Below are 17,763 nucleotides of genomic sequence, written 5' to 3' on the forward strand. Positions count from 1 at the left end.
GCTGGCTATCACCTGGTGAGCCCGTATCCAGCTGTTGGTCTGGTACAATTCAATTGTCTAAACATCTTAATAAAAAATTAGGAACCAGCAAAGCCAAGCACCAGTGTCCTCAACTAAGGACAAGTGTGCTATAGCAATTCAACTCTCAATACACAATCAAAACACTATCAATAAATAGAGCTGCCAATTATTATGCAATGAGGTAAATCCCAGAAGTACAAGGCACCTCATGTTTCTACCAGTATAAATGAGAGTTTCAGATGGCCAAAACTTGAGCATCACAAAGATGCTCAGCTTGAGCTTCCACATACTAGAGCTAGACAGCAGGGCAGTTACACAGCATAGAGGATATATCTTTTGTTTAGGTATCTGTATTATTAATAATCTAGTACCATAATTCAATATAATAGCTCATTCAGAGCTACCTACAGTGTTAGCTGTTACACCACCAGCCATAAGAGTGCCTGGGTAAACAAGACAGATTACAGACTTGCAGTAAATCATTGTTAGGCAACTTTCCTTAGAAATTTCAGTACTAAAGTCTTTTAGTTAAGACAGGCTACGTTCACTAGACCGCATCAAACAGACACCAGTACTTCTGTGACAAAAATAGGGCTTTGCCAGTATTGCAAACTGCAAAAATCTGATTTTGCCTAGCTGAAGTTGTCTTTCCCACACAAAGAACTTAAGTTTGTTCACTATGAAGAGACAAATCAAATAACCCCCAGTATTTGCTTGAGTGGATTAGCATCAGATATTTAAAGTGGTTGCTAGCAGGTTCTCCTCTGTTTTTCTACACCAAGGTACCAGCTACCACCAGCAATACTATCCCTCGAGCTGTAAGGTTCATGTCAAGTTATTACATTCATAAGCAGATCAATTAGATTCCTAGTTTAATTTGTCTTGAAATTGCATCCTATCAATTGTTTAATCTCTATCCCAAAACAAGTGCCCACTTAACTGTTGGTACTAATAAATAACTTAATTGCAAATACTATAATAGAAAGGAGTCAGCCATAGCAATCTTCTTTCCCTCTGCCTTCAATTAAGTAGTAACTTCCTGTATAAGCAACTTCAAAAAAACTTCTACTCGGCTGCTAAGTGATTACATTAAACTGACAGTATCCAGATACTTCTAGAGATTAAGAACCACTCTACAGAGAACAATGCTAACAACCCAAGTTGTATTTACATCTAAAAATGCTACTCATTTACAAAAACTAGGTCTGACACTACTACTTTCAGCTACTCATCAATAAGCAGTTGAAGGACAAGATGTCATCGCCATTGCTTTTGTTTCAAAGTCTCACTCTTCAGCAGCTATAGGGCAGGGCTCTTGTAAGCCTCACCATTTATGAAAAGTTCATTTTCTGTCATGTGCTTGATTTCAGAACTTAAAATATTTTCATTACTGTTCTATGCTTTGCAGCAAGCTTTGACCTCTAACCAGGAAGTAAAGCAGCATCATAGTGCTTAGATCCAGTAACACCACAGTTTGAACCCTGCTGCTATCGACATATTTGAAAGCCAAGAATAGAGATAACTGGAAATCAAATAAGCAATCAATTATTAGTACGCTATTTTGAATTTTGTTTCAACATTTTACAATATTCTTACCTGTAAAGAAAAATGCTAAGGAGCTTTTAAAAGCTCCTGCTTTAATCATAAGAGAGTCTCTAGACATCTAGCATCTCAGTCTATAATTACAATTCCTAGCAGTCAATTTAAGTCAACATTTACTTGACTACTCCTGTATGAGGATAGACTAGTATTCAAATTCAAGCATAATCCAGGGTGTTCTAACTTTAGCAAGAACCAGAGATCTGCATTACTATCAGCAACTGGGAGGGGGGCCTACTAAGCAGTTGCACACTGGTATATAGGCTGTCCATGTAAAATTTAAGGTATAATACCTTGACTGGTCCAAAAGGTGGAACTATGCCAATTCAAAACTTAACATGCCAACATCTAGTTAAATTCTTGGGCCTTTAATATAGCAGAAAAGCATGCAGAGCAAGGATTTTTTCCAAATGCTTATTTTCAAATACCTTCAAGATATCAAAGTTCAAAACTTCGCTTTAGTAAGCTGCAGTTCTTCAGTTCAAAATACCTTGATTTACATGTCCTTTGGCAAATTGATTGTCATGCTCAAGTAAAATCTTAACTGACATACTGAAACACCTGAAACTTCAGGGAAATTTCCTATTGTATATTCCTATCATATCAAGACCAGCAATTTAGCAGTTAACCAGCCATAGTCTAGAAATGAGTTCAGTCCTTCACTGTATTTAAAGCTTTATTGATAGGAAGTTCACTGCATTAATGGCAGCAATATTTGCATTGTATTTGAACTCAGTACTAATAGGTTAATATTTACATGTAGGTAACATTTAAACCAAAACAAACTAAACACACAGCCACAGTTTTAGACAAACATAAAAGTTACAGACAGACTTAATAGTAAAAGTAATCACAATTATTTCACTGTGGTGGTTGATTTAGTCCAAAGGCCTATTATTTCTTAATCAGATTAGCAGGAAGAGTGGATTTGTCCAAGTCATCAAAATACGGATGGTTCAAGGCCATTTTTCCAGAAATTCTTTTTGCAGGATCATAAATTAACATTTTCTGGAAGAGAAAAGAAACAAATTTACTCCCTCATGAAGTGGTAATTAAAACCATGTTAAACAGGTAGCTATTTCACCATAATAATAATCAAGTAGCCATAAAGACTATGTTTTCTCCTACATTCCATGATTTCTCATAGATGGAGAGGTTATTTCTACCTATCAGTAGTAGGTCAGTAGTAGCACATAGCATCTCAGAAAGTAAAGAAACATTTCTCCTCCTGTTCAATAACCAAGTTCATGACAGTTCACGCATGTGTCAGTGGCCGTAATTAGTCTCAGCTTCTCAATTAAGGGAAATAAATAAGCTTCAGGCTGTTAAAGCCCAAAATGCTTACAAGGGCAAGTGGTCATATGCTTGTTTTATTACACTGACACTGAAGAAACCAATGTCAAATTGCTTCTACTCAGCTTGGTGCAGCAGTTCATAGTTAAAGTATGAGTGATCACTATTTCAGAATCAAAAGAAGAAAGTATTAGAAGCAGGCAGAACTGAATAAACACAGCATTTTAAAACCTTCAGTTTCTTTTCATAAATTACTTTGGCTGAAGACTTCAATAATAAAGTTTAGATTTAGATTATTAGAGCAAATAAAAGGGACACTGTAGCCACTAAAATAGCACACTGGAACTTAAGAAAAGGCGAGCGATTTTTCCCAGCAGTTAAATAATAATAAACAAAAAAAACCCCTACAGTTTTTATCATGCAACAAGGGGCCAAAAGAATATAGGAATGAAGTGTTTAGCAGTTTTGTACTACAGTGAAAACTGTCTCTGCAAAGTGGTTTTGCTTTTATTTCTCCTTCCTAAAGGAAAAATGCACTTCAAATTCACATAATCAAGGTTCTGCCACCTGCTTCTTTCCCATGCCCCCAGCAAACACCTTCCAGTAAAAAAAAAAATAATCTTAACCTGTATTACCCTGCCCAGTAGGGTATTACCCTACCAGTCTTGACAGTTAACTATCTTTAGATTTCGCCCTACAGCAAGTCTTCCAAGCTGATTTAAATCACTGAATTTGCTTTTATATTCTCTGAGCTCCTGCTAAATGCAACACTGTCTCTAGATTTACCCTTGCATGTCCAATTTCATCTTAAGACAGGTTCCTATTAGCTATACCCCAGAACAACAGTATCCTATAGCTGATACTGATATCAAAAGTTCTCTTAAAATTGAGTCAGACAAGAAGGGGCAAATTTCTCTGAAAAGGGATGCTGCATATTGAGACTACAGTACTCCAGCTGACAGAGTAAGTGACCATTTCTTCTCTGAGCAGTCTGGAACAATTTTTCCTGGAACTTAGTGTCTGACATACCAAAGCTTTTGGCAGCAAACCATTAAGTGCTTTGAAATGCTGTGTTTGTGTTACAGAACAAACTATTCAGTTTTGTTGTGTTTAAAAGTTCTATCACTTCTTCAAACTTGAAAGTGCCATAGGAAGCTTAAATAGATTCCAGATGCCTAAGAATTCAGTCATACCCATCACCAGGCAGTAACAGGAAGGTAAAATTTCAACATTTATTAAGGTAAAACTATAAAATTTCACTGAATTTAATATAGTTTGAGATTAGCATTTTGTTAACACCATTTACAGAACTACTATTTTTCCTTTAGTAGCAGCATCCCAAAACACTGGTATTACACAATGAAGCCACATCTAAGCTCAGATGAGTACTTAACCAGTTACATGACTATGAACAAGATTCTCTTGCCTGTTCAATTGATTTTAGTTTGTAAATACAATCAGTTACAATTCTACTTCAAAGCGATTTAATAGTGCTGTCAATGGACACAGAAGAGGTATTCCCATCTTAAGTCAGTTAACTCTGTAAGATGATACTGCTGCAAGGTTCAGAGAGCTATCCAGGACAACTGTTTAACAAATGTTCAGGTTTCTGTCTGAACTGTGGCACAGTTCTCACAAAGAAAACTTGTGAGAAATTGCAGTCATTTGAGCTTCTTGGTTACCACCACTTCATTCAAAGCATTTTGCCACAGACATGGCAATAAACTACTTTGACTGCTTAAAAACAAGAGCTGCCTACACAGGTTACTGCTGTACAAGATTCTCCTTGTACCAAGATGCTTCTGAAGTTTCAGCCTTCCTAAAGGCTTGTAGAGCACCCTCTCCACACCCTTATATGCAAGCCTGCACTGCATAAGTGCAGCTTGAGATAAGCCAAAGGATAAATCACGAAGGCACATTCTTATACTTCAGTGCATCTAAGATCACATCTAAGTTGTGATCTAAATTAAGCCACAGCAGCAGCACATGAGCTGGGAGAGCACCAAATGAAAAAGCCTGATGAAGAGCTTGCCAAAGGAAAGCTTAGTGGGACAGTTTAACTGCATGACCACAGAACTAAAGTAAACTTACACTAGACACAAAATATACCAATTAAAAAGTTAGTTTACCACAGCCAAAAATCTTTAACTCAATTTAAAGGCAAGATTAATCCCCTTGTCATAAGGTAATTAGTGCTGGCACCAGGAAGGCGCTGGCACTAGCTACGGTTTATGGGCAGGAGCCTTCACTTAACACTGTTTGTAAAAGCTCATTCTCTTCACTTTCAAGTTGTACCTGGCTTACTAGAGTAAAAAAATGACAAAAAAAATCTGAGGAATAATTGCTTAGTGAGAATGGAAGTCAAATCGTTATTTATGAAAGTAGTGAGTGAATGTCAAACTGTCAGATCTACAGGAACGACAGCCCATACCACTGAAGATAGTTAGAAGATCTCTGTATCTTCATTCTAGAAAAGACTGATAAGTAAACTTTTACGTATTTTAGACCTGTTCAGTTTCTTAATGAGCAGTTTAAGACAGACTACTTACAGACAGCAGATCAAGTCCATCTTCATCTAAGTTTTTGACATGTGTTCCAAGGCTGCCAGGTTTCCATTTTGGGAATGTGTTTTTATAGTCTTGCAGGGATTCCACTTCAGGCCACACCTCATTATTGGGGGTGCCTAAAGCTCTATGAAAGCATAAGCAACATGTTAAACAATTTAGTCTGAAATATGTATGCACTACTATGGTTTTAATACCAACAGAGCACCATTGTGCAACGCTGCACAAGTCAGAAGAAAGGTTCAGCCTAACATACCTGAAGATTCTGAAGAGTTGGTCAATCTCTGAGTCCCCATGGAAAAGAGGCTTTTTAGTTGCCAGCTCAGCAAATATGGTACCTATGCTCCATATATCTACAGGAGTAGAGTAACGAGCAGATCCTAGCAATACCTCTGGAGACCTGTACCAGAGTGTTACTACCTATTGAACAAGGAAATTTTTTATAAGTTTATAAGAATCAGGCCATCTAATTGCACACACTATGGCTCATTCATTATTAAGCAGCATTCAAAGTTTTTTGGTTAAAGTAATAACTGGTCCTAGAAGTTTTAGTGAAAACTTTAGTTTCAAACTTCCACTTATAGACAAATATCTTAAACTCCATCGCAGTAGTTTCTGCTGAAGGTGAAGCAGTTACATACACTACCTTCACAAAGAATGGGAAGGCTTTTGCACTTAGCCACTAAAACTCTCAGACTTGAGTACTTTGTGAGGTAAAAAATGCCCTTATGAGACAGCAAGCAACAAGTTCTGGGCCATCTGATTCACTGTCAAGGTAATAGCAGAATTTGTGATCTTTGGAACCTTAGATTAGAGCAAACCACCATCAGGGAGATGGAAAGCCATGGAATAAAGCAAAACTGAGATAGAACTTTTTTTTATACTGTTAGTTTACAACTTCAAGAACTCAGATTCTTTTTTAGGCGTTTCAATGTTCAGTTATTATCAGGAAGCTAGTAAGCATAGTCCAAATCACCATGAGGATGTTCCAACTCACTTCATGAGTGTATACCCGCACTGGAATTCCAAAGGCCCGAGCCAATCCAAAGTCTGCCAGTTTAATCACTCCTTTGTCATCTATTAAGAGATTCTGAGGTTTTAGATCTCTGTGCAGAACTCTTCTTGAATGGCAGAAGACAATACCTTGCAAGATTTGATACAAGTAACTCTAGAAAGGATGAAAGAAAAAATGGAGTAACCTTTAGTACAAGGTAATGTTCTGCAACATAAAGCTGTTCCCTTACATTGTCCCACTTCATCGTAGTAGGAAATGGAGATTCAAAGCATTGCAGATAAGCCACACAAATTAATTCTTTGCTTAAGCTTAGTTCAAGGCAGTTTAGTTTCAGTAACTATAAGAATTTGAAGTGGCATTTGAAATCAAAACTCATTCATCTTACTGCCCACAGATGCTTCTTTAACCTTTCATTTCACCTCAAAGAGTTAATTATACTGAAACTAAGAGCTGCTTATAGCTTTGTAGGTTATAGTTAACTTCTCTTAAATTAAGAAATTGTCCTCATTACCTTAACACGTGACTGATCCAAATATTGGCCTGATGGAATAGTATCCAAGTATTTCTTGAGATCCATGGAAAGAAATTCAAAGACAAGGTACAGTCTTGAATCCTGCATAAGAACATCCTGAAGACTAAAAATTGAGTTTATGATCAACTCCATTGCAAAATGCATGGACTCAGAGTTGCATTTCCCCTCTCAACAGGGATACAAGCTGACAATTCCAGGTTCCTATTATAAAAGTCTTTAGCTTTCAACCTTAAAAAAAGGTAACAGACTTGGTGAACTATGCTGTCATCTGGAAAACCAAGTATATCTGAAACAGTATCAGACAAATAAAAACCTGAACACTCCCTCTTAAACTTCTGTTCCCTCATGCCTAGTACAGGACACAAAATCTGAGAAAAAACATTGTTGCCTTAAAAAAATGACCCAGGGTTGGTGTTTACCTCTACTTAGCGCTGGCCTATTACAGCAGAGCCTGAATTACTAGGAGGGCTTAAGGAAATATTATAATAGGAACCTAGTAGACACAAAAGGATTTACACAGGTTCAAGTATTTCCTTCATCCTTAATAGATTATAATGGCTCCTAAACACAAGCATATATACATTGAGACACTACATGGCTGGAACTTGTTCAGTTTTGAGGCACATTAGACAAAGTCATTTGCAGCACCAAAAGAATAAATATTTTGCAGGGAAGACAACAGCTGCAATCAATCCTACATGTCAAGTAGTCACTGGTAGAAGTTTCACCAATAGCTCAGATGTCAGCTATGACAGCATTCTAATGCAACATGTAAATCTCTGCAAGAAAACAGCAGAGGTGATTTATGACAGAGGCTCAAGTTATAACACTAAAGTCAAATGGTCTATTCCAAGGTGGCAAATAAAACTGAAACCAAAGTAACAGCTTCAGCCAGTTTTCATGAGGGGATGCTCTTTCCTCTCTGACAAAAACCCTCAAGATAATCTACGTAAGAATTCCCTAGAATAGGGAATGGCAGCATAAGGAAATCTCAATTAGAAAACTGCCATAAACATGGGATTTGGGACTATAGCAATTTACTGCAAAGCAGACAGTGTATTAAACAGAGTAGCTATCACCTCACTGAATTGCAGAAAAATATTCTCGTACGTAAAGGGACCTAGTGCTCTTCAAAGAGTTTAGCTAAATACCAGTATATGCATACCAGACTATATTGGGATGATGCAGCTCTTTTAACAAAGAAATTTCTCGGATAGCAGTACTTGGAACACCTTCCTCCTCACTTTCTAGACGTATTTTCTTCATTGCAACCACTTGGCCTGTGGTTTTGTGCCGACCTTTATACACAACACCATAGGTACCTGAACAAAACAGTGAAACGCATATAGGCATACCAGCTCTAGGTATAGATAAGTCATTGCACACAAGAATTGTTAACATAGGCAAGAGTCTTTGCAATTTAAGTCTCTGGCTTGATTAAGAACTACCATTTAGTTCTGGCAGTTGAACCAAGCAATAGTAACATTTAGGCATGCCATCCATGAACAGTATCGTTGTTAGGACAGGGTACTTTGTAGCCAGATTGTGAAACTTGAATATTTGGAACATGCAGTTATAAAAATCAGATACTGTTTGAGTTTCAAGTTGATTAACTTTCAGGCAAGATCACTATACCTCTTCGTCCCCAAGGAGTTATGATTTTCCCATTGATACGTAATGCAATAAGAGATCTAGCCATCCATTAGTCAAATCTATAGAAATACCTCTAAGCATAACCTTCACTGCAGGAGGGAGGATAGTGCTGTAGGTCTCAGCAGAAGCTAAAATTGGAACCAGTAGTAAATTCCAAATCAACAATCTGCTTTAATGATCAGTGTTATCATGAGGAATGACAACAGGAATAGAACTCTTAACAAACCAAGGCAGCTTAAACATTCTTTTTACCATTCTTGAAGCATTTATCCCCAAGATTAAACTCAATCAATCTAGTTTCTTACAAGAAAAATCCTTGCACAAGGCTTTAGTTACAAAGCTTTGTTAATAGACCCAAGCCCATACATTTTGCTATTACCTTTGAGGGTACCTTATCAGAGTAGCATACTACAAATTCTCCGAAAGCATTTTAAAACATAGACTTCAACATTTAACAAAGGCTGGATTTCCAGTGAAGGGGGGGTGTATGTGTGAGTGACTAACTCCTGCACTGAACGAGTGAATGGCACTTCTTAGTGCTATTTAGTAAATTAATTGTTACAATTCACTTCTCCAGAGGTTTACAATCTGCTATTTTCCTTGACAATCACAGTAATGATGTAATCAGAGCAGCCTATACTCAAACCATTACTCCCTACCAGCAGCTCCAAGAAAAATAAGCAAGGTTCTACACAAAGGAATGGAGAAGCTTCCCAAGTTGAAAATCTAGTTTCAGGCCTCAGAACATATTTTCTCTCCTTCTTGGGGGGAAATTACACCATTAGCCATCAATATGAAGGCAGACACCTCTCAACAACTGATTGGTTGTTTCAAGTAGATCATGTCATCCTCAGAAGAAAGGCAGTCTGAAAGTTTTTACAGAGACATAATTACTGCAGTAAATCACAAGCTTATTTTTCCAGTTAGTTGAGTATCAGTAGTTCCTCTAATAGTCAGTGCAGAGAGCTTCTGCGGCACGTTGTAACTCAAACAGCGGAGCATTACAAGGCTCCATTCTGTATACTTACCTTCCCCAATCTTCTCTATTTTTGTGTAATCATCCATTGTTGTGGTTATCCCTGAAATGAACAAGAAAATGAGGAGAACCCATAAGCATGAACAGTCGCTGTCCTGAACACAGCCAAGTCACTGAAATTATGCCGAGTCTCTAGAAGCTACTTTTGTCTTGCATAATTAGAATCTAACACGGAAGACTTACCACTCTCTTCAGGAAACACAAGTTTTTATTCAGGATTCCAACTAGAAAAACTACATCGCAAAATATGAGTGGACACAAACATGATGCTTTTGCACAAAAAGCTCCTCCAAGCAGCTGAAAAAACATCCGATTTATAAGTTCTATGTAGTTACTCATTACCAGGAGTCTAATACCTAAAAATCACACGGCTTGATCTTAGCAACATAAAGGAACACCAGCCCCATGTTACTCGACAGCTACATAGGAGAGAGTTATAAACTTAAAGGGGCATTATCACCTCGTGGGACTGGTGCTTCACGCCTTCAATGCTGCTTTTGACCACTTTCATTCAGCACAGCTAAGCTTTATTACCAGGCTCTGAACCGTTACGAGGTAACGAGCGAATTTGTAGTTAGTTACCTACAGCTCCACAGGAGGTTTCCGAGCCAGGCAGCTCCTAAGCGAGAGAAAAGGAAGCGAGCGCGCACCCCTAGCCCGTTACTGCGAAAGCGAGGTCAGGGGCACGTTCCCATAGTGCTCCAGCTCCTGTCCCATTGCCACAGGTCCTATCACCTCAAAACCGCGCCCGGTGCCGAGCCCCACAAAGGCAGAAGCCTCAAGTACCCGCTCGAGGAGCGGCCACCCTGCGTATCTTTCTCCCTTCCCACGTCTCAAGGGCGATCTTATCCCACTCGGGAAGGGATGGGGGCCTCAGCGTGCCCCAACACACGATCCCACTCTGAAGCGGGGGCCCCGCCGCCGCCCAGCCGGCGGAACAAGGGCTAAGGGCTGCAGAAGCGCTTTAAGGGCCGACCCCACACCAGGCTGTCGGCCCCTCGCTCCGTTGCGGGGCCGGGGGAAAGGGCCCAGCCCGCTACCCAACCTGAAAGCACGAGAACAACACCACCCCAGCCGTTAGGCGGCCGCGCACACCAGCGGCAGCAGAGAAGCTACTGCTCAGCTCCTTACGGAACCAGTGCCCGCCTGCCCAGGCCAGAGCCCCCTCACCTTCTCCTCAGGTGAGGAGGAGCCCCCCGCAGCCCCGCTCCCTCTCACCTGAGGAGCCACCGCCTTCCCCGCTCCCCGCCGCAAGGGTATCCTGGGCTCGCTCAGGGGCGGGCACGGGGCATTCGAACTAGCCGCCGCAGTGCTCCGCCAATGACGCCGAGCCGAGATGATTCAAAGCGACCAATCAGCGCGCATCCCTTTTGCGGCGCCAAAGAGAAGCCGAGAGGCGGTTTCTGCGATGATAGTGCGGGCGGGCGCGGCAAGCTGAGGATACGCCGAGCGTCCGCTTGGTTCGCGGTCAGTGCGGGCGAGCTAAAGTGTAGTGCAGGCTAAAGCCTTTTTGCCCAAGTGGCGAAAACCGAGGGCGCTGGAGCAGCAGGTTGCGCCAAGTTGCACCGATGTGTGAACTGGTCGCTACTCGAATAACACATTAGACTGTTTGCATGGTATGGGGAATATAACCATATTTGGATCAAGCTAGGCTTGTGACTACAGCTGCTCCTTCTAATCAAGCAAGTCTTTTAGATTTGGATGCCACAGTGGGCCAAAGCATAAAGTAGTTATTTCTGGCGGTAAGGATGCTGACCTGTGAAGTATCACTGTGACTTCTGAAGCTGGTTTTAAAGTACAAACATTAATAAAATGTCGTTGGGTGACTTAATTCCCCCAAAGCCAAGACATAACATCTGCAGGCAAATTAAAGTTTTGTATCACTGCTCCCAGATTAAGAACCTTTAATTAATCCCTATGCTATCATGGCTTCCAAAAGAAGGGCTGGGACATAACTAACGTGGGCCTTGCCCAGGAAATCCTCTAGCAGTTGCAACCTTGCTCCATCAGTACCTGGGACAGTAGTAATGTAACACACATATAAAAAAACCCAAACAAACAAAAAAAAACGTAGCCTGGAAATATACTATTCCAAACATTGCAAAAAAAAAAAAAAAAAAAAAAAGTGCTACTTTGAAACCTCAGTACTAAATAGATTTGCAAAGCAGATGCATTTCTAGTTTTATAGGTCTTCCCCCTACAAGGTAGTTTCACTGGATTCTGTGATGCTGCTGACACAATTTGGCACCCATTCTCGTTGGCACCGATAGTCCGGGGCCAACACACTCCGGTGGAAACCTGCAGTCCCTGCAGGAGTGAGGTACAAACACCACACCACATCAGTGAAGTAACTACGTTTTTTAATTACTTCATTGCACTAGTTTACAACATCTTTGAAGGACAGTATTGCTGCTTCCCTTAAATGTAAGCAGGGCAGGCTGCTGTATACAGAAACGTGCAGCTTCTTCCCTAAAAGCATTTATTTGGGAGAGCGATTCCAGCAGGCAGGACTGTTTCTGGTGCACTTCCTTCTCTACCCTAGCCAATGGCAAAAGCAAGAGACAGCTTGTCCAGCTCCTCCCCCCTAACACGTATACATTTCAGGGGTAAAACTCCTCCACTTTTCCCTCCCTCCTGGGGAATTTTTGCAGCATAGGATGCGCATGCTTACAGGTTTCTGTTTACCTTGAATCGTGTATTCCCAGCACTTGCAGGGCATTTACCTGCACATAACAAGGCTTTTGTATCTCTGGGAAATCCCAGAGGGAAATACAGCTTCACATCTTGTGCAATTCAAAGGAAAAATGTCTGATGTGCTCCACCCTGCACAACCATAGAGAAACCCTTCCCCATGTACATATCAAGTCCAACATAGCCAAAACATCCCAGGCTCAGTAATGCATGTGAACTGACTCAGCAAGGTGTGTGTGATGTCCCTCAGGCCTGACCAGCAGCACCTTCAGGCTGTGCACACTTTACAGCTTTGAGGGGGTTGATTTCTATAGCCAGCACAGGAGCACAGCTTCTGCTGCTGAGTCTGCTGGACTAATCCTTGTCCAGAGACCTTAGGAAGGTGGCCAAAGTCTGCCTTTTCCTCCAGATAAAAAGAAAATATGTCTGGGAAAACCCAGATGTACAGTAATGGGGGGGGAGGGGAGGGAGGGCAGGGGAGGAAGGAGGGAAGCAGGAACTGGAGTATCATGAACTTTTAGTACTATAAACTGATATAAGTTATGTTAAAATATATACGTATCTGAATTTTCTTGAAAGTGACATTTTCTTTTTTTCCAGGTTTTAACTAGTTTATGTTTAAATATACACAAATATTTCTTAGTTGTGCTCATACAGTTATTTCTGTTGGACACTAACTATTCATTCTCAGAGTGCTCACTGAATTTTCAAATTCTTTGAGAATACGTCTTTTTCCATACCTCCCTTTGCCTCAGGAGTTTTGAGTGATGAAGACCAGGAAGCACCAGAAGCAAAGCTGGCTGAAAGGGAATAACTCTACTACACAGGAGTCCAGCAGCCTTACTTCTTTTTTACACATCAGGAGACTGCTACATGACCCAGCGGCATACACTGCTGTGATCTGTGCAAGGCAGTGATCCCCTTGACCGGTGCCTGAGATGGGCTGTTTAGCCTTTTCTGATACCTTTAGGTGGAAAGCTTTGATATCTGTCTGATTTCCATTGCACCCAAAGCCCACCATGACTGCCTGTGCTTTTGCGTCTGCTCTTGTGACTCTTCCTCCGTACACAAACTGTGCTGGCTTAATCACAGGCAAGCAGCAGAGGGAAATTATTTTGCTATGCCATGTTGGGTGGACTTAGCAGCTGTGTACCAACATCTTATAGCAGTGGAGAATGCCATTGTGTCCAGTGGTTTCCTTTAAGAACAGCAGAGCTTGCTTTGCCCCTAGTTCATGTTGAGAGTGCTCAGCGGCCATGATGGCTCATATTGACCTAAAGCAGCTTACACCAGTTTCAGCTTGTCCTGTCCCTCCATAGCACAACTGTGCACAACAGACCTCTGCGAACACTGACAGAGTGCTATGTATTCCATAACCACACTCTCCACCCACACTTTCTCTGTCCCACTTCATATAACTGTAAGCTCTAGATAGCTTATTTATAAGGGAGAGTACATATAAGAATAGACCTATCATGGCATTAATTTGTCAAATATCAGTCTGACAGTTCTGTTTGCCTAGCATTTTCCTCCTTCTTGCTGTTGTTTGCCTATCCTTAGGATATAAATCATGTCTTCTTTCTGACTAGATAGTACTTATCTCAGGTTCATCATTGCTTTAGACATGGCAGTAGCTAATGATACTGCTTGAGACGGGTGATAAAACTACATCTGTATTGACTTTTGTGTTTGAAGGGATTTACTGTTCTGCTTAAAGGAATAATAGCAGTAAGCCTGCTGACAACTGAGTAACAGATGAACAGAGATATATGGATGTGGGAATCCCTAAAACTGCTGCTCCCCTTTACAGCAAAGCATATATCCAACTGCAAAACCAAGGAAGAACTCAAAGGCAAACAGCACAGGAATCTAGATGACATTGATTTGACAAATTATTTTAATTATCAAATGACACCATTAATTGTCATTTTATTTATGTAAATGGGCAAGGGGCACATATATTAAAACCTCTTTGACATCAAAAACTTCCGCTTGCTTGAACTACAGTGTTAATTGGGTAAGGCATATAGGATCAGACATACAATGCCTAGCCTGGATAATAGTATTACAACTGTATTCATGGCTAAGAACCCAGTGTAAAACTGAACAACTCCTTCTGTGCTGAGTAAAGGGCAGCTGCAAGAGTCTTGTCTTTTGTATATTATCTTGTCTTTTGTATATTAATCACGTTCTCCTCAGCAACAACATCACTGTAAGGAAGAGAAAGTGTATTTTGTTTTTTACATAATGATGTGATTAATAAAGGTCAGCTGGCTTGTGAATACCAATGAGGGTATCTGAGATAGGTTGTGTTCATTGTACTCAGAAGCGGACGAATACAAACATTGTTTGGCTTCTTTTACCATTTATTAAAACCAAAATATTAATTTGTTAATATTACAATGCAGAAGTACAGTAGGAGAGATTTAGTAGCATTTAGAAAAGCAAGATAATATTAGAGGGATGATATCTCTTTAATGTGTAGCTCAGATGATATATTTAACCTGTTAAATGCAGGATAGTTCCCTCCGCCAAGAAACATGGAGAACCCTTCTGCTGTTCCTATTCTGAGTTGACAGGATGCAAGAAAGCAAAAAGCTCCTGCGAACTATTTGAAAATAAAGCAAAAGGATGGAAGCTGCTGAGAAAAAAAAAAACTGTCACTGTTTCCCGAATGCATGAATATAAATATTTTAAATGCATTTAAAGTACTTGAATTTAGGTTCCAATTATTTTAAAGTATAATTTTTTGTTGCATATTGTCTGGCATGAACTAAACCACTTTACTAAAAATACCCAAATATTGATATAATTACAATAATGAAAATGTCATAAACCATCCCTTCGTTGCAAATAATGAGGTTGTAGATAGAAGGAAATGTCAGTGTGGTGGTTATTCATGGGTTATTCAGGTTATTTTCCTGGAGGAAACCTTGGCTGAATTTAAAATCAGGAGAAGTTTTACTGTGAACTTTGCAGCATCACATGAAGAGGAGCGACACGAAAGCACTGTGTCCAGGGAGCTTGTTGCAGAGATCAAAAGGATGTGCAGGGAGCCCAGTGAGTGCATTGGCGTTGGCATCCAGAGGCCAAAACGTGCAACCACTAGATGTAAAGTCTGAAACCTTCCCTCAGCTCCGGCTTTGCCAAACTCCTGCCCCACCGTAGGGAATGCATCACTCAGTCACTGCAGATCTGCCTTTACTGTGGTGGGGACAGCTGGTTGTATGCAAACTCTGGAGAAATACCTACAAACACGCAACCTGGATTTTAGTAATTGTAATGAAATGGGAAAGGTGAACAGGGCATTTGTACCAAGCCGGGGGGGGAAAGTGGGGAAGTGTCTTTTGTTTCTCTAGAGCATCTGGGCAAAAAGCCAGGCTTCACCAAAGTCATTGGCAAAACTCCCATTAATTTGAGCTGGGCAGAGCTTTCACTCCTGATCCCTGTAAAACCAACCTTAGGAAAAGGTGTCTGCTTCCTGATTTTAGTTTTTGCATTTCACATGGCTTACATGCCAAGAAGAAAAATGGCAGAAGCCAATAAACTGCTTTTTAATTGTTGTGTGGATGCATGAGAGCAGGAAAGGTGTGCTCAGTGTTCCTTTTGGAGTTCACCTCTCAGCCCTCACACAGGCAAGCAGTCTCACACTGGACTGACCAGGCTGGAGGAGACTCATTATGAGTTAAACACTGAGGTCTGGTTAGCAAAGCCCTTGATCAGAACAGGCAATTTCAAGGCCCATTCACTTAGGCTCTGTCCAAACTTAAGGCCAGTACAGCTGCAGCAAAGCAGCCTTCCTCAGTGGGAGACAATTATGCTAGCTAAAAATCTGATTGCTGGTATAGCTGTTTAATTTCAACAATAATACTCTTTTTTCCAATGACCTCAGGTTTTCTCTGTGCTCCTGATATGTTTATCCTTTCCTGTCTTACAACAACCACCTGCTACTGTGCTCTATGAGATCAAGTGCACTACCATAACACATTTAAATTCCAAGCCTTCAGTAAGGAAGCCTGACTTGACAACTCTCCTGAAGTAAGGGAAGTTAACTTTTTCTTCCCTCTGGGTATCATTCTAGCTGCCAAAAATGAAGGTATACTTTCCAGGTGAGAATGGAGATGAGACAAGTGAGGTATGTAAGCCTGCGGAAATGGACTCTGGATTTACATGTCAGCCTTGAATTTATTTAACAATTCCTCCTGCTATCAGTTGTGAGAGTAGAATTACAAAACACTTTTCAAGTAAAAATGATTTTTTTTTTCTTAAGGTGTTATTTTATAATCTGCAAACTCTTTTTCAATCTTTATAATTTTCCTTCCTAAGGAGCAGTGGAAGGTGGTACACAGTGATGGTGTGGTATGTGAGCCACATAGAAATAGTGCATGGCCTAGCCACAGACATGTTAATCGCCACTACCGGTGATAGTACTGCTTGCCAGTAAACATGACCAGCCCCGCTTCATGCTTTCTTTTAGCCTGTATGGGGGTTGTGATCCATTTTTTTCCCCATCGCCTCTGGCTCCTGGTTCCCTGAGTGGGCTGAGGAAATGAGTCACATCCAAAATAAGAGGGATAAAGACATTCTGGGGAATTAACTTTTCCGTATGAGACACAGCCAAGTTCTGTAGTTAAATATTTTTATTTGGCTCTATATACAAAGGAGAAAAACATACATCTTATAGAGAAAGTGACAAGCAATTAGTTACATAGTATCAAGAAGATGTATAGATGTGTATAGTCAGTTTATAGAGCTGGGTATTCACTCTGCAAATTGCATCTACAACACCAAGACCTCTGGTAGTAAAAAGTAACTGGACTAAGCCATTATGAGCAATATTTGTAGGTAAATTAGTGCTTAATAGTATTTGTTGTGTTTAGCCGCTGCTAACAGATAAATTAAATTCTAATGAAAACCAAAAAATAGGTTGGTGCACCAGAACAGGCTTTGGGAGGGGAAGAGAAGTAAGATGACTGGATAATTTAAGTTAAAACTAAAATCATTACTTTTGCAATACTTTCATGATTTCAAGTCCTGATAAAGCACACTTTAATAATTCAAAGATTTTTCAGTGCTAAGAAAAAATACAAGTAGAACTACTGGTTTGATCAATGCAGCAGCTCATATGTGGGGTTTGCATAGCCATCAGCTTTAACTGGTATGGGGGGAACACCACCCAGATTGCCTCAGCGAGGCTGAAGAGCGTTATGAGTATGAACTTATCCTTAGAAGCAGCTCACCATTGCACTCAGTGAGTGAGGTATTCTCCTGCTGCTTTAAGCCACTTTGGATTTGCATTACTGTAAATATACTACACCTGTAGCGCTCATTCTCGAAACCCAGCGGCTTTAACCACGGT

General features: G+C 40.4%; 1 protein-coding gene across 2 annotated transcripts; it reads right to left on the reverse strand.

Annotated features, from left to right (window-relative positions):
* Positions 1 to 2,283: 2,283 nt before the first annotated feature.
* Positions 2,284 to 11,015, reverse strand: CDK1 (cyclin dependent kinase 1). Of its 2 annotated transcripts, none has more exons than XM_062634015.1 (8): positions 10,932 to 11,015; positions 9,706 to 9,756; positions 8,190 to 8,346; positions 7,004 to 7,127; positions 6,475 to 6,645; positions 5,734 to 5,897; positions 5,463 to 5,604; positions 2,284 to 2,628 (listed from the first exon to the last, which is right to left on the reverse strand). In XM_062634015.1, exons 2-8 carry the CDS (start codon positions 9,740 to 9,742, stop codon positions 2,515 to 2,517), a joined length of 909 nt encoding a protein of 302 aa, XP_062489999.1. In that variant the 5' UTR covers positions 9,743 to 9,756; positions 10,932 to 11,015; the 3' UTR covers positions 2,284 to 2,514. The 2 variants fall into 2 exon arrangements, with proteins under 2 accessions (XP_062489999.1, XP_062490000.1); XM_062634016.1 differs by lacking the exon at positions 10,932 to 11,015 and adding an exon at positions 10,809 to 10,831.
* Between the last annotated feature and the right edge of the window lie 6,748 nt (positions 11,016 to 17,763).

Source organism: Pezoporus occidentalis, unplaced genomic scaffold (assembly GCF_034315485.1).
Source record: "Pezoporus occidentalis ecotype Australia unplaced genomic scaffold, CSIRO_AGI_Poc_V1 ctg41, whole genome shotgun sequence".
Lineage (NCBI taxonomy): Eukaryota > Metazoa > Chordata > Aves > Psittaciformes > Psittacidae > Pezoporus > Pezoporus occidentalis.

Coding starts and splice junctions, on each gene's coding strand:
- CDK1 (XM_062634015.1), bottom strand. CDS start 9,742: ATGGATGATTACACAAAAATAGAGAAGATTGGGGAAG. Junction 6,646..7,003: donor TGGATCAGTCACGTGTTAAG/GTAATGAGGACA, acceptor CATCCTTTCTAG/AGTTACTTGTATCAAATCTT. Junction 5,605..5,733: donor CAACTCTTCAGAATCTTCAG/GTATGTTAGGCT, acceptor ATGCTTTCATAG/AGCTTTAGGCACCCCCAATA.